General features: G+C 43.0%; 1 protein-coding gene across 4 annotated transcripts in view; it reads right to left on the reverse strand.

Annotated features, from left to right (window-relative positions):
- The window catches only part of MED13L (mediator complex subunit 13L), a 313,145-nt gene extending 306,977 nt beyond the window's left edge, over positions 1–6,168 (reverse strand). For 2 of the 4 annotated variants that reach the window (XM_036993616.2, XM_036993615.2), the window contains exon 1: positions 5,955–6,168. In XM_036993616.2, coding sequence (XP_036849511.1) covers positions 5,955–6,026 — 72 coding nt within the window. In that variant the 5' untranslated portion in view covers positions 6,027–6,168. Of the gene's footprint in view, positions 1–5,321; positions 5,844–5,954 lie in introns of those variants that run through there. The other 2 variants (XM_036993617.2, XM_073223979.1) reach the window with 2 other exon arrangements.
- Positions 6,169–16,693: the final 10,525 nt, after the last annotated feature.

A 16,693-nucleotide genomic window follows, 5' to 3' on the forward strand; every position in this document is an offset into this window, starting at 1 on the left:
AATAAAGAAAAAAAATGAAATTTTAATATAATTAATTCAGGAAGTTCCTTAACAATAATGGAATTTCACTGTACTGGAAAAAGTACAAAAAGTAGAAAGCTGTCAACTAGGGCTCTGTGCTATTTCACAGTAGTTGAAATAGGGTTTTAATAAGATTCTACCACAATTCATCTAGAGAAAATAAACACTCAGAAATATACACAATAAACCAGAGTATAGAGATGCCAATGACATAACATTTTTCCTCGGACACAAATGATTCTCCTAATTCTCATCTAAAAAGAAAAAAAGTCCTTTCTTCTTTTTCTTCAGACTAGACTCCAAATGTACTCTAAAAGACATTTTATTAACCTAAAAAGGAAAACAGCTCCACCAAACAACTGAAACATGTTAATACAAATGCAAGTAAAACAAGAGGTCCAAAAACTATGATAGCCAATTTATGAGGATAAAATCTAATCTACACAACATGATTTTAACAATTAAATAACAAAGCAATATAATAGAGTAGCGGAACTGTCTCTGAAAAAAATAAACACCGATCACAGCATTTTAAAAGAATTTTAAACTGTTTCTACATCAACTAAAGCAAAGACAGAAAACTATACTGTTTTATACAAGTAACTTTATACTAAAGAAAAATTGGGCAAGCATACATATTTCATCGTGCAAATGAGTCTTAATTTACAATTCCTCATTTATGTTAATATTTACCAAGATTAATGGAAAAATCACCTCCCCTATGTAATGTAGTGAATTTCAACAGAACAAAGCTAACACCTTCAAATCTTTCAAATAAACAATTGAAGCATATACTATAAAAGGAAATTATCTGAGTAGGATCAGAAAGAAGTTAAATGACTGAAGTGGGGGGGAGTCCTAAATTGCAAGAACCCATCACAAATATTGATTCATAAATTCCAAAACTCTAAGCTGTAAGACACAAACATGCATGTTTGTGTGTGAATTTTTTCAACCCCACAGAACATTTTTAGGCTACAAGTTACCTCACTTTGCAATGCATCAAATGTATTTCTTAGAAATAAGAATATTTATGACATTAGAAATTCTGGTGGCCAACTCTACACAACACACAGTCTGAAAAGCAGATTAGCATCCAGTACAATTTAAACAAATAACACTAATAGCAATGTTGCAGAAATCCTTTTTCTCCATTTCTAATAAATAGCTACCATGCACAGTTTAGTAATAATTCTTAATATTCAACCATATTACTAATTCTCATAAACTTTATCTAATCTCTCTCACTGGATAGCTTCCATGACATAAATGTACCATCCACCCTCAGAAAAAAACAAATCAGCACATTCTACTACTAATTCAAAGGAGGGGAACATTATTATTCTCTTCTATCAAAAGTTAAGTCAAATCATTTAAGAAAAATACCTACTCTATCTTTGAATCAAATTTTGGGAGACAACTGAATTAGCTGCTCCAAAAAAAACACCCAGATAAGCAACCTTATTACTATTTACATTGAATTTCATCTCGTTTAAATAATTTAACAAATATAGCTACAGAAAATACTTATATTTTGCAAATGGTTACTTATAGCCTATAGTGCAAACTGGTCACAGAGATCTTCTTTATTAATCTCAAGAGCAGAAGAGATATCTAAAAGTGTTTGATGAATACAATTAACTCACAAGGCTAAATAAGCCAGTGAACAAAAAAGATGAATCAATTTTTCCATACCTAACTAATACAATCCACTACTACAACTTAACCTTATTCAAAGGAATGCCTTAAGATATTTTTTCCAAGTACTTAATACCACGAAAAAATAACCAAAACATTCCAAAGAAAATGACAAGCTCTATAAGCACCTGGCATAAACACTTATAAGCAGCCCCCTGCCTTTATTCTCCCAAAGAAACAGATCCAACCTAACTTCCTCTCAAAGCACTTCAAGCAATAACACAGCAACATACTTGGTAGCATGCAAGTATTAGGTGCACAATTTTCTCTTTAAAATTATGAACTCATCACACGTACAAATGGCTCTTTAAAATGGTCCAGTAACTGCTACACTATGCCTTAAATAGCTGTCTATTATGTACTTAAAAATATTTACTAGCAATTGGAGGTTAATATGGCAACTTACAGGATGGCAATTATTGCTATTAAAAATATATAAATACTGTAACACCATGTGCTACTAACAAAATGCTAAACAGAAAACATACATTAGAAAATCATAAATACTTTCACTAGAGAAAATGAACCATCATGAAAAAAAGATTCTTCAAGTATATATATGAAAATTATGAGTTGGGATGAAAAAAATACCCTGACTATATATTTTGGCACTTAAGATAATTAGAGAAATCATTCCCTTTTCAAATGACAGTCCTCCCCATTTGGTTCTAGCTCAAAACACTAGATCTCAAAAGTTTCTGCATTTATAACTATCTTTTCTTTCTGCAAAAAATAAATCTCTTAAGAAAAAAAGAAAGCCAGTAACAACAGATTACCTTAAACTTTCAAATATAGAAGTAATGTTCTTCATTTAATAGGAATTATGTACTAATGTGTGTATGTGTGTTTCAATTCAAGGAGGAAGAATTTGATATCCTCACCTAATTACCCCAGAGTCAGGGAGATTCTAAGCAAATAAAACAACATGATATAGAACACACATACCTCATATCAAAGAGGATCTACTTAAATTTTGTGTCTAATGGACACAAAATCACTTTTCTCCATATCATCTCAACAGAGAACAAAACTGAAGAAACAAAACTATAGATACACTTACATTTGGAAATTATATGTCTTTACACAAGGGTGAGTTGACATACTATAGGGTGCACTGTTACACTTTCCAAAAAAGGCAGATTTAACACACTTAACTGAATTATAACTGAGTGAATATGTAACAAAAGTCTCCCAGAAATGTGACGGACAGCATGAGAAAACAGTTTTGAATCACAAAGGCACAGCCAAGCAAACATTTAATGCAGTAGCTACAAATCTCACAACAGTAAGAATAAGAAACACATACAATGACCCATATCATACACACACACACGCACGCACACACACAGGAATTTTTCACATATAACGGAAGAGGATAGAGGTTAACAGAGAACTTAAGAAATCGGATGCCAAGCAGTAGAAAATCGGAAAGCAACATAAAGACTAAGAAAAATCGTAAGGCACCTGATGGCGCAATCAACTTTTGCTAAACCATAATGAACACTTCAAGGTAACAGGAAGTGGATGGGTCATTAGTGTAGTACAGAACTTCAATCTCTAGTTTATATTTCCATCCACATTATAATGAGTATCTATGTAAATTCTCCATATACAACGCTTTTCTCTTGTCAAAAATATAACTGCAGGCCAAAAAGAAAAATATATGCTATTATTGAGCACACAGAGTTCTTACATGTTTTATTTTGAACAGGTGATACCTCTGCATTAACTGTTCCACACAATGTACTTCAGGCAACATAGTTTTAATATTCTAGGTTGCCGGTGTATCTGATTTTCAAGAAAAAGTCTCAATTTGTTAAGAGAAAAGTTTACAATATCAGCATCTTTTAACTGATTCATAATCTTGTTTTAAATTAGCACCTTATCTACCCTCCACACACAAGAGAATGTAGACATTCTATAGTCCTTAAAAAAGAGAAAAATCAACCCATGAATTTCCACAGCTCTGCATTTCAAAGTTGTTACATAAAGAGCAACGCTGTTTAAAAAAAAAAAGAATATTCAAAAATCAATTCCTGGTTTAAAGAGATTTAGAAGAGTAATATCCAAAGCACAAACCTTTAAGCTGGTCATAAAGCACAGAATCTCTCCTACAAAATTGTTTCCCCAAAATAATCTCAAGCATTTTATCTCTGTAACTTTATCATCCTTACTTAAACTTAAAAGAAAAAGATAAATGAGGTGTCCTAAAGATTGGCTACAAATGTGTTTGTATTTGTCTATGAAACATACTGTATATAATAAATTTAGCACATATACACAAGCCATTACCAGTCGGCATGATAAATGGTCAATTTGGTGGGGGTGGGGGTCTCTTCTCACTAATACTGGTCTACGTGGTTATTTTAATTACCTGGTCAAGTGCCTATGTAGTCACCAGCGACCAAACAAAAACCGTTTTAAAATACCCCTTAATCAGTATGCTTGCTAATCTATGAATGTCCCTGAATCTGACTGATAATAAATAGACTAAGGGAGAGAAAAGAGAATGCAAAACGAGTTCTATCTACTCCCATATAGCAAAAAATCAAGGGGAAGTTATCATAGTACTGAGAGAATTGCAACTTAAAATTGAATTTTACGATTAAATATCTGAATAAAAATACTGGAAGAGAAAAAATGGCCTGATCTCACAACAATGAAAGCACGCTTACTATGTCATTTGGTCTTTGTAGATAAAAGTCACATGTTTTGGTATTTTTTTATATGCATAAGGAAACATTTAATAAATTACACATTTGAAAAGTTGGCAAGAATTTGTATTTCTCCACTAGTCTCAAAGAAAAGCATCCATGCTACCCATAATTAAATGTAACTAATTACAATTTGAACACCAAATTATTTATCCAGTGTAAACAAAGATTAAAAGGAAATAATACTACTATCTACAGCAGAGGTTACAGAAAATAATTTCCAAAATGCATGCTCTCCAAAATGCAGTGCCCCCAAAAAGGGCAGACAACTTAAGTTTTTTTTTAAGGCTAAAATAAACAAACGGTTCAGCCAATTTTCCAATTATACTGTACGCTTGAAACATAATTGCCTTACATCTGTTTACAAATATTTGCTCAATATTTAAACAAATTCGTAGTCTCCCGGGCACATAGCTATACATACAGTAACTCATACACAAAGCACATATTTAAAGACCACGCACTGCAATTATTAGCCTAAACGCCAGGTTTAATAAGGTGAATGTTTTCAGAGCTAGGTAATACGACCCAATAAAAAGCAAAGATGGCATTTACCACCAAATGTCACTGCCACCGCCAGGAAAGAGTTGCTGGAGCCCGATACATTTTTAATTTCGATGAATCTAGTCGCCGTCGCCGGGTGCCAGGCTTCCCAGAGAACAATTGACACCCTAACTGCTTCGAGATTAAGGCAGGCGATTCAAATCCCAAGGAAAAGTTGTCAATTATCAGAGAGAGAGAGCGCGAGAGAGGCGAAGGCAGATAAAAGCGATGTTATCAAACCTCCCAGCTTGTTGCTTTTGTGTGTGTGTGTGGATTCGTTGTTAGGATAGAGAAAACAGTTTTTAAAAGACACAGGAGGAGAGAAAGAAAAAAAGCTTTCTCCACCTTCCGTCGGCTCCCTCCGTGCAAAGGCTTTACGGCTCTCCAGCGTAGTAAGCCCCGAGAGGCAGGCGGCTGTCGGATGTTTACAATCGCGGGAGCTTTCGATGCAAGAGTCCTTCACTGACATAATCGCATTCAATCAACTGTTTTCGGGCGAAATTGCAGGTGTCATTATGGAATTTTTTTTTTTTTTAATTCTAAAGGACGGCGGGCGGCCAGCCGATCCGACAAGGGAGGAAAAGACTGCTTATCGCAGGCGCGGGCTGCACAAGGCAAAGCCTTCCACATTTAGGGAAAAAAAGGGGGAAAAGGGGGAGGGGGGAAGGGGGGTGTGATTGCAACAGAGGGTGGGCGTTCGAAGTGCGACCCAGAATCGGCAGCTCTGAGACTTCCACATGCAAATTCCACGCCGAGCGCCGCGCTCACAAATGATTTTTAAAGAGCCAAATAAACACTGGATGGGATCCAAGGCGAGGGAGAGACGATCCAAAAGGAGGAGAATCGGCGAGAGGCGAACGGCGGGGAGAGGCGAGGGAGGGGCGAAGTCCCGGGGGCGGGAGGAGAAAGTTGGTCGGCGACGGAGGTCGGGGGACCCCCCCAAGGCACAGCCCCCCTCCCCGCAGCCCGGTTACTCACCAGCGAGAAGAGGTTAGAGTGACAATCCTCCAGGCTCGCCCCGTTCGCCACCCAGTTCGCTGCCGCAGTCATGATCCTCCGCGAGCCCGGCCGCCAGAGCGGGGCATGTCGGAGCGAGGCGTCCGAGGCGAGGCCGGGCCGGGCAGCGGCGCCTCGCCGAGGAGCGCGGGGCGGCCGAGCCGCCGCCGCCGCCGCCGCCGCCGCCGCCGCCGCCGCCGCCGCCGCCGGGGGAGGGCGCGAGGGCCGGCGGGCGGGCGGGAGGCGCCGCGGCGACGACGCGCCGGGGGCGGCGAGCCCGGGCCGGCGGGGGGGTCCGCAGCGGTCGCGCGGCTCCTTCCTGCTCTGGCGGCGGCGGCGGCTCCCGCGGCTCCGGCGGCGGCGGGGGGCGCTGTCCGCGCGGCGCGGCGCCCTCCCCGCCTCTCAGGGCCGCCGCTGCCTCCCCGGCCGGCGCTGCGGGCCGGCCGCCGCCTCCGCCTTCCCTGTTCTTCAGGCGCCGCCGCCGCCGCCTTGTTTATCTCCAGTCACCGACTCCCCCTCGGCCCCCGCCGGCGCGTGAGGGAGGCGAGCCCCAGAGCCGCCGCTGCCTCGGAGCCGCCGCCGCCGCGGAGCGCGAACTCGCGAAGGGGGGGGTGCGGACGAAGCCAGCGGGCGACCCCGGCAGCCGAGCGACGTCCCCTCCTTCCTCTTCCTCCCCCACCCCCCCCTCCTCCCCAGTCAGCCTCGCTTCTCCTCCCTCCCCGGGCTTGCTCGCTCTGACAGCAATGGCGGCCGCCGACCGCGGCTCGGCCCGCCATTGGCTGGCGCTGAGTCACGTGACGGGCGCCGGCCGCGCGAGGGGGGGACTGGGGCGGGGGAGGGGCTCTGAGCAGCAGCGGCGGCGGCGGCGGCGGCTCGCGGGCGGCGCTGCTGAGCTGAGCGCGGCTGGATTCTCCGGCCGGGAGAGGGAGGGAGACCGAAGGGCAGAAAAAGAAGCCCGCGCGGTGCGGCTCCCGGGCGGGAGGAGGCTGGCCGGCCCGCGGCCGCCGTGGGCTGCCCCGCGTGGGCGCCGCGCTGTACCTCTCGGGTGCGCAGCTCGCGACCGACAGCCCCGCAACGGCCGTCGCGGCAGCTGCGGAGGGCTCCGGGCCCCTCGCGTGTGCCCCCCCACCGACCGCGAAGGCCCGCTGGCGCGGCGGGGGTTCGCTGTGGGCCAGGCAGCACGTCCGAGCGCTCCGGGAAGGGTCTCGTCCGGTGGCACTGGGTCGTTGGCCTTTTGCAAATGAGAAAACTGAAGCACAAAGAGATTAAGTCAAAGGGATTAAGTCACTTGCCTGGGGTCGTCCAGCTGGGAAGAGGAGGCGGCGGAATTCTTCGAACCTCTGCACGTGTGCACAGGGAAGCCAAGCTCTTGCATTGGGTTTAAAAGCGTTGCCCAGGAATATTGACGGCTGCCACTTAGCGCTCCGTGTGTATCAGGCTCTATCCATTGAATACAGTAATGCCTTTTCAGCCCTTACTCCTAGGTTCTATGTGTATTCATTCACGGCCTAAATGTTACCTGACCCCTTGCTCTATGCCAGAATATAACTACTAGACATTGTATTAGGGTTTGTTTGGGAAACAGAACCCCCCCAACCCCATTCATTCAATAACCAACATTTCCTGGGAGCATATGGCCTAGGAGTCCAGAGGAACGCCGGTATGAGAAGGAGGCTCTCCCACGGCCCTTAAGGCATTTGCTCCCTGCAGAGGTGGCGAGGATAGAACAACTTCTTCACTAGCAAGCCCCCAAACATGAAGGAGCCAGCTGTATTGAGTGGATTTGAACTAAAAGAAAATGGGAGAGATGGAATGTAGTAAAAGGAGAAAAGTCCTAGTTGTGTGAATTGAGCTTTGGAACTACCACAAATAACTGACAAAGCAAAACGCACGAGCAGCATGTTATGTATTATTATCATGGCTGACACTGTGACAACCCACTGACATTATAACAAGTTAGCATACATTTCACATAATCCTCAAACAACCACATAGAGAAGATACCCTTATTATCCTCAGACTATAGTAAGTCAAGGCTAAGGAACTGCAGCGACATCTCCAAGCTCTCCAGTTAGTGATAAGCACAGGTCTATCTGGCTCCAGAACCCAAGCCTGAATCCAGAAGGCTCTATGAGCAGATGCCTGCCATCGGCTTTGGCACCTCTGGTCGTGTTACATTGACCAATATAGTTTAACTCTCTGAGCCTTATTTTCTGATCCATCAAAATGGGATCCTAATTGCTCACCCACTAACCTCAGGCATAATGTTGCACATTTCTATACAGATACTGTTAATGAAAATGGTTAGTATTTAAAAAACCCAAAGCACTTTATCAACGTTTATGGTGTTAGTTGGACCTGAGCAATCAGATGGTGTGATGGTCCGTCACATCCAAATGTATTTACATACCAGTAGGCCTTTATCCTATACACCTGGTCACCAAATTCTCATTCTTCAACAAGTTTAGGTTTAACTTTTGAAAGTCTCCCAGAGCAACCTAATAGAAAACATGGACAGTTTAAGAAAATAGAAAAGTTTGAGAAATAGAAAAGACATATGGCCTTTAAATATTTAAGATGCTCAATCTTAATAGCTACGGATTGAGTGTTTGTGTCCCTCTAAAATTCACATGTTGAACCCTAATCCCCAATATGATGGTATTAGAAGTTGGGGCCTTGGCAAGCAATTAGGTCATGTGGGTAGAGCCGTGATGATGGGATTCATGTCCTTATAAGCAAAGACATGGGGAAGATCATTCTCTCTCCCTCTCCCAGCACACCGCCCTGCCGTGGGAAGATATAACCATAGCAGAAGGCTCTTACCAGGAACCAGCACTGATCGTGGACTTCCCAGCCTCAGAACTGTGAGAATAAATTGCTGTTGTTTAAGTTACCCAGTCAAAGGTAACTTGTTACAGCAGCCCAAGCAGACTAATATGCTCATCAGAAGAAAAACAGAAATTAAAACCATAGTAAGTATTGACAATATATTAAAAGCTTAGACAAACGTGAAGGGAAGCAGAACTCTTACACACTGTCATGGGGAGTATAAATCACCACAGCTTTGGGTGTGAGCTTGAGAGTATCAAAATGTATAGTGCACATTATACCCTTTGACCCAGCAATTCTACTCATAGGCATTTATCCTACAGAGATACTTGAACAGATGTATAAAGACCTGTAATGTAAGAACATGAACTATAGTACTGTTTGCAAGGTAAAAACTGGAAGCAATCTGCATGTCCATCATTTGAGGAGGAGTTAACAATATAACTTAATCCCATGCAGCCATTAAAAATAATGAGTTAGCACTATGTGTACTCATACAAAATATGCTCAAAAATAGATAATTAATTGAGATATCCCTGGAAGGTTACACAAGACAATAGTAACATCAGTTGCCTCTAGGGATGGGGGGGCAAGATGGAGAAAGAAATTTCTCTTCACTGTACTGTTTGGATTTTCTTTCTTCCTTCCTTTCTTTTCTTTCTTCCTTTCTTCCACCAAATGTGTAAAATACCCATTGAATGCAATAAGTTATAAACAACACAAATCCATAAATAAATAAACTTGAAAACAGAATGATCAAATGGCACTAAGACAACAAGAAAAAAACCTCATCCCAGATTTCCTTGGCTGTCAAAGCCAAGGCCCCAGAGTGAAAGAGAAGAGGCCAGAAGTGCAGTATGTGATTGCCCTGGCAACATGATACAGAATGAGAACCCAGGGGAACCGAGTTCTGGTCTCAGATGTGCCACTGAGCAGCCTGTTATCTTTGACAAGCCACTCAACCTCTCTGGGCCTTAGTTTCCTCTTGGGTAGAAAGGGCGGCCGGGTGATCCTGGGAGATCCTTCAGATCATTCTAACCACAAAACTCTGACTAGCTGCACAGTTTAGATAGATGGCAGATAAAGATCTGCAGACTTCTTACTCAATAGAGAAAGCAATAGGAGCTGATGGAAAGCCTCAGGAGATAAAATGAAACAAAACAAAACAAAAACCACCAACTGGCTACTCAGAAGCAGCAGAGCACCAGGCACTTGGACTTCTGAGTTCAGTTCCCTATGTGGGGCACTCATCAGAAGTGTCCTCGTGACTTAGTTTCCCCATTTGTGAGAATGCCCACTGGCCAGGCAGGGAACAGCCCTTCCATTCTGAAAGATCTTATTCTCAAGTCCTATTCTGAGAATGACAGGTTGGTTCCCTTTCATAGTTACCAAATCTAATGGCAGAGAGAAAATGGAAGCAAAAATAAGACCAGAGGAGGAACCATCTATTAGAAAGACCACAGGAAGCCACCACAGCTGCAGGGTGAGAGCATTTTGTAGGAGTTAAGAAAGTCGCTTCAGAGTAAGACACACCTGGCTTCCAATCCTTGCTCTGCCATGCACTAGCTGTGCAGCCCTGAGCCAGTCATTTAACCCTTGAAATCCCCATTTCCTCCTGTGTAGTGGCTTCCCTGGGGGACATTATAGGCAAAGCTGTTGGCACAGTGCATGGTCCCATAGACAGTGATCAATAAATGATAATCATAGTCACAAAGGAAAGTGGCACCCAGTCACATCCCTTAGAGGTTTTCTCCCCTTAACCTAAGCTTTCTTGGATTGATTCTATTGTAAATAACAGAGGTAAAGTAACATAATGCTAGCTAGAGCAGATCAAACAATGTAAGAGTAAACCAAAAAAAAATGAATACTCCTCTCTACCCCTCTGAGATAACCAAAGTTAACAGATTGTGAATCCCTCCTCTCCTTCCTCCAGACCAAATAATACAATTTGACTACACATTTCTAACTCTTTTTAACTTTTTACGAAAATGGGATCATGTCACATATATTACTTTGTAATCTGCTTTTTTCCACTTAACGATTTATCACAAACGTACCTCTAGGCCTATATATCAGATCTAACTCATTCTTTTATTAGTTGTATAATGTTTCATAGAACACCTGTGCCATAATTTATCCAATTCCCCTAATCCTGAACATTCAGGTGGTTTCCTGTTTTTTTCCACTTTAAATAAGGGCAGAGTAAATATCCTTACCCATATATCCTTATGTACTGACACTTTTATTTCTGTAGAATAAAGCCCCCCCCAAATAGGATTGCTTTTTTATTGTTAATAAATGTGTATTTTTATTGTTAATAAATACAGCCAGAAGACTTTCCCCAAAGGTTGTAGCAATTCAAAATTCCTTTAGCAATGCAAGAAGACTGTCCACTTCCCCATCACCTTGCCAGCCTTTTTCAATCCTTGCCAACCTGATGGTGGAAAATGGTATCATTGTTGCTTGAATTTGCTTTCCCAGAACTCCAGTGAGGTAGATCTTCTCTTAGATGTCTTTGCAAAATGACTATTTGCATTTCCTCTTGAGTCATTTGCTACTAGAAGCTTAAAAGAAAGACAGTTCCAATGAGACCAGTAAGGGGCCTGGCACAATGACAAACACGAGTCTCTGGTCACTCTCTCCTGGTGTGGACAAGGCAATCCATTCTATAACTCCATAAAGATTTTTCCAGATGCTTCCATGCAACATGCCTATCCTTTTCATTCCTTTGCTTTCATGATTCACTTTTGAAGGTGACGTTTTAAATTCACTCTGACTGGTCTTATACTGATCAAGCTGCACTGCCTTGGGCAATAATAGCTGTGTTCATAACCACCAAGGATTTCTTAATTGTTCCAACCTCTCCCCTAAGACAGTGCAAAGGATGAGGTAAAAACAATGGCAGTTGTTGCTGGCTTGGAGCCCAGCTTGAGGGCTGGGTAAAGGCAAGAACTTTAGAGTAGGACAAAACCTGGTTTCACATCCCAGCTCTGCCACCTATCCTCTTGACCTCCTGGGCTGTGATTTAACCTCTCTGTGCCTCCGTTTCCTCATCCCTAAGGCAGAGTCATACTTAGATTGGCTTCATGTCCATTGTGAACATTCAATGAGTTATTGTATACAAAGCACTAAATACCTGCCTGACGCATAACAGGTGTTCAATAAATGGTCAGCTACCATGATTAATACCCAGAGCTCCTTTTATGAAATACAGGAGGAGACTGGACTCCAGGAAACTCCACCAAAGAGATAACTCAAGCAACGATTTGAGTTTTTAAAAATTCCAATGAGTTTAACTGTAGTCAATGGCATTTTACACCTTTTGCACACATAAAAAAAACTCTTTTGCTTCTGGTAATGCTGATTTGAGAATGAATTTAGCAGCCCACAATGAACTGCTTTCAAATAGCCAGTAATAAAGAAGTATGTGAATGATGTCCCCTGCTAGTCTTCTTTGACTGCACTGCCTGTTGACCAAAGACAGGTGACTATATTCATAATGTTTTGGCATCCAGTAAGTTTCCTACGTATTACAGGCTACAGCTATGGCCATGGCAGGTGGTGAAATATATCACATGAAAGTAAATGCTGTTTCCTCTGGATATACACACATGCCCAAAACCTGAATGGCCTCCATATACAACAGCCAAGTCTAGTTTTAAGGTGAACAAAATCATTGTGAAGAGAAGAGAGTGTTCTCAAGGTGGGTTCTATAACTCTTCCTCTCCAGGGGTGTGTGCAAGTATGAATTCGATGCTTGTGAAAGAAACGTCCTGCTCAGGTGGCCCGGAGCCAGACTGTGCTCTGAAAGAGGAGATGCAGGCGATTCTGCAGGCACACCTCACCCTTTCTGTTTTCTGTGCTCCAGGGCAGACCCAAACATCCAAGGGTTTTGTAAGGAAGACAAATGTCTTTTCACTGGTGGCCCAAACCAGGGATTTCAGCTGAAGGCTGAATAAGGTGAGAAGGCAGCTGGTCTATCATCCCAGCATGATACTGCTCTTTGAGAACTGACATCCAGATCCTGGCATGTTAGACAAAGGCCACCATCCCCTGGGGACCATACCCAGTCCCTCCAAACGGTGTGGCACTTTAAGTCCTAAGCCTGAGAAGATACTCTCCCAAGCACAGGTGTGCTGTGTCCCTGCCGGCTGAGTCCCTGTCCCAAGGCCAGATACTGTTTTCCGCAACAGATTATTTTATTTAAAAGCAACTCTTGGAAAGAGCACAGTCCTTACTCAGGCAACAGTTTGGAAGCAGTAAAAACACCACATGTGAAACTCGAGTCATCCCTTTGTCTTCCCTTCGCCTCAGTGACAGGTTCACTGGGCTTCTCCATTCACCTGGATTATGGGTGCTCAACAAGGATGCAGCAAGAATTCATCTTTTCCACTTGAATCTCAGTTTTTCCTTTTTAAAATGGACTGCCAACCTCTTAGGACGCTGGTGAGTTATAATCAACTGGTTTTTGAAATTGCATTCACAAGTTCTCAATTTTCAGATGTGCTGACTACAGTAGTTCATCATGGATGGAAATGGAGGGCATCTACAGAGTCACTCTGTTGCGGCTGTCGGTACAGATCACTTCCCCAAGGAAATAAATTACATTTCATTCTCTATATATTGTTTACTTTATAGTCTCTTGATCCTACTTTGCTGACTTCTTGTTGTAGATTTTTCGGTAGCTTGGTTCCCACTTAATCACAACAGCTTCTGTAAATGTTAGCGAGTTATGTTATGGGGATTTGCTACTGGCATTTCACAACGGCTGCTGAACAGAGAAGCCCCTTCTTTATTCTACCAAAAATACCTCGGTAAATATTTCCCTCACTTAAAAAAATAATAGACCCTTAAAATGATTTTCCAAAGAGCAGACTTTATTTCATGTTAACCATGCAATAACTCAAAGCACATTTTGCATTGTTCTGTATTTGTGGCTTTATGAAGAGGTCACTGTTTACATAGCATGTGCACCCAGATGAGATTGTTCATTATAATCTAATCAGTCACTCCTCAAAATCCCAACAGGAAAAAGGCTTTCTTCTCCCATCTTCCAGCAGAGCTGTGCAGTGCAACCCAAAGGAGGCAGGCTGGGACATGCCCCCAACCACATACCCACTTACAACTCTCCTTCTCATACCATTTTTTCAGGAGGGGGTTGTTCCCTGAGTGTGTATATGGAGCTCATTTTAGGCCAGGCATGTTATCATCACAACTATCTTATGAAGGAGGTCCTATCACAGTCCCCATTTTACAGATGAGACAACAGAGGCTCAGAGAGGTGAAATGACTTGCCTGAGGTCACACAGCTTGAAAGTTCAAGGCAGGATTTGAACCTCAGCCACAATTGCCTCCTTTACTAAGCTGAGGCTAGAGAGCTCCCCATGTTCTGCCCCTTGTTCTGAGCTTCCCATCCTCCTCAGTGGCCAGACATGCCTCCCCACAAATGTTCCTCGGGGGCCTGGAGCTATACAGCTCTGCCACTTATCAGCCATCTGCTCTTACATTAGAGGCATCACCCCTCTGAGCCTCAGTCTTCTCATCCATAATGTGGGCTTAATTATACTGGCCTCACAGGGAGGTGAGTAATAGTAACAACAAGCCCAGGCATATTTCTTGAGTTCTTCCCATGTGCCAGGCACTGGGCCAGGTACTTTACACCAAGATCTTGTTTAATTCTCCCCACAACCCTATGGGGGTGATATTATTATTATTACCCCATTTTGCAGATGGGGAAAGTGAAGGATGAAATGGAAATACCCAGAATGTGCCAACCCCCAAGCCTGAGCCACTGTCCTCTTTGCTGGTCTCATTCCTTTTGCCCAGACTCACTGTTTTCCTTTCCACACAGCAGTCAGAAGCAACCTATTCAAACCTAAGTCAAATCATTACACACCTCTGCTCTCAACTCTTCCACGGTGCCCATCTCACTCAAAGTGAGAGCCAAACACTTTGCCAGAGCCTGCAGCGTCCAGGGGGACCTGGCATCTCACTCTCTTGCCAGCATCCTCCATGCACACTTTAGTGCAGGCCCATGACCTTCCTGTGGTTCTTCTCCCATCCCCAAGCTCAGGGCTCTGGGCCCCCAGAGGCCCTCCTCCCTTCGAGTCAGATATCCCCATATGGGAAGGCCTGCTGAGGACCACTCACTGAAACCACTGGGCCCCTATCTCTCCTTCCCACACTGCTCACTCACAAAAATGAGATCACCCCATATATAGCTTTTGCACCTTTTTACTTAGCAACAAAATCACCTGACACATATTTGTTTTAATACATTTTGCCTGTTTCCCCCCTTCCTCTATTAGAATATAAGCCCCATGAGGAAAGGGTTAGTATTTTCCCCTTTTTTTCACCACACTATCCCCAGGGCCTAGAATATTGCTAGTGTTCAACAAATATTTGTTACATGAAGGAATTACAAGATGATACTAAGCAGTAAGTCCCTGGCCAGTGCCTGGCACAGAGCAACTGTCAATAAACATTGTTATTATCAGATGTGTTAAACCACCTGGGGCCATAGGCAGCTCTTCTCCTTGGCAGGAGGGCCATGTCAGCACCCAGCCTCACTCCACCTCTGTCCAGAAAAATCAGTCCCGTAGGATCTGGAGAGCTGATTCCCCCCAACAGCAGCCTTGAGGGGACAGCAGCTTTCCTCATCTGGAGGCAAGAGGAGGCCCCAAGGCAGAGAAGTGGGGGCGTTTCCCAGGTTTCTTGAGGGGTCTGCAAACTCCATCTTCAACAGCATGAACAGACTATTGCCCCCAGAGTCCAAATTAGGGCTCAACCATGGAGTTGAGCAACTCAGGCAAGTTCCATGCCCCTCCACAACAGCCTGGCCAGCACAGGGGATTAAATTTTGTATAATAATTTCACTTTCCCTCTAATTTTGAAAGTAACACATGCCCTATAAAATATTCAAACATAAAAGAAATGTGTAATTTTGAAAATCAAACCCCCCTTTCCCCAACCCAGATAACTTACTGGCATACTGGCGATTCATCTAGAGTTTTTTGTTCCCAGGCATATTCTAACATTTAGTATTATTACTTACAAAAATAGGATCACATCAAATATAGCTTTTGCACCTTGATGTTTTTTCCCCCTTAATCAGATTTATGGAGGTATAATTTACATATAATAAAACTCCCTGTTTTTAAGGGTAGAGTTCCCTGAGTTCTGACAAAACACCAGCAGTTGTGCAAGGCATCACCACAATAAAGGCTTAGAATACTTCCATCGCCCTCCCAAATTCTCTTGCACCCTTTTGTAATCAACCCCTTCCTTCATACCCAGAACCTGGCAATGCCTAATCCATTCTCTATCTTTTCCAGAAAGTAATATACATGAACTCATAGGGTACAGAGACTTTTGAGTCTGGTTTCTTTCACCATAATGCATTTGCGGTTCCTCCACGTTGTTGCATGAGTCTGTGGTTGTTCCCTTTTATTGCTGTATAATATTCCATTGTATGAAGGTACCACAGGACCATTGTTGTTTATCCATTCACCAGTTAAAGGACATTAGGGTTGTTTTCAGTGTTTGAGAGATTCCATATAAAGCCACCATAAACATTCACATGCAAGTTTTGGTATGAATATACATTTTCATTTCTCTTAGGTAAACACGTAGGAGTGGGCTTGCTGGGCCATATGATAAATACATTTAACTTCAGAAGAAACTGCCAAACTTTTTCCAAAGTGGCTTTTCTATACACCTTGCTTTTTTTTTTAACCTAACATGTTAATATCTGATAATATGTATTTATTTGTGTGTGAAAAACTTTCCTTATCAGAACAGTGCCTGGCACACAATTGGTGCCTAACAAATGTGTGCTGGATGAATGAATCCCATGGAAATCTCTCCATGTGAGGACACGCAGATCCATGTCA

Source organism: Manis javanica, chromosome 15, assembly GCF_040802235.1.
Source record: "Manis javanica isolate MJ-LG chromosome 15, MJ_LKY, whole genome shotgun sequence".
NCBI lineage: Eukaryota > Metazoa > Chordata > Mammalia > Pholidota > Manidae > Manis > Manis javanica.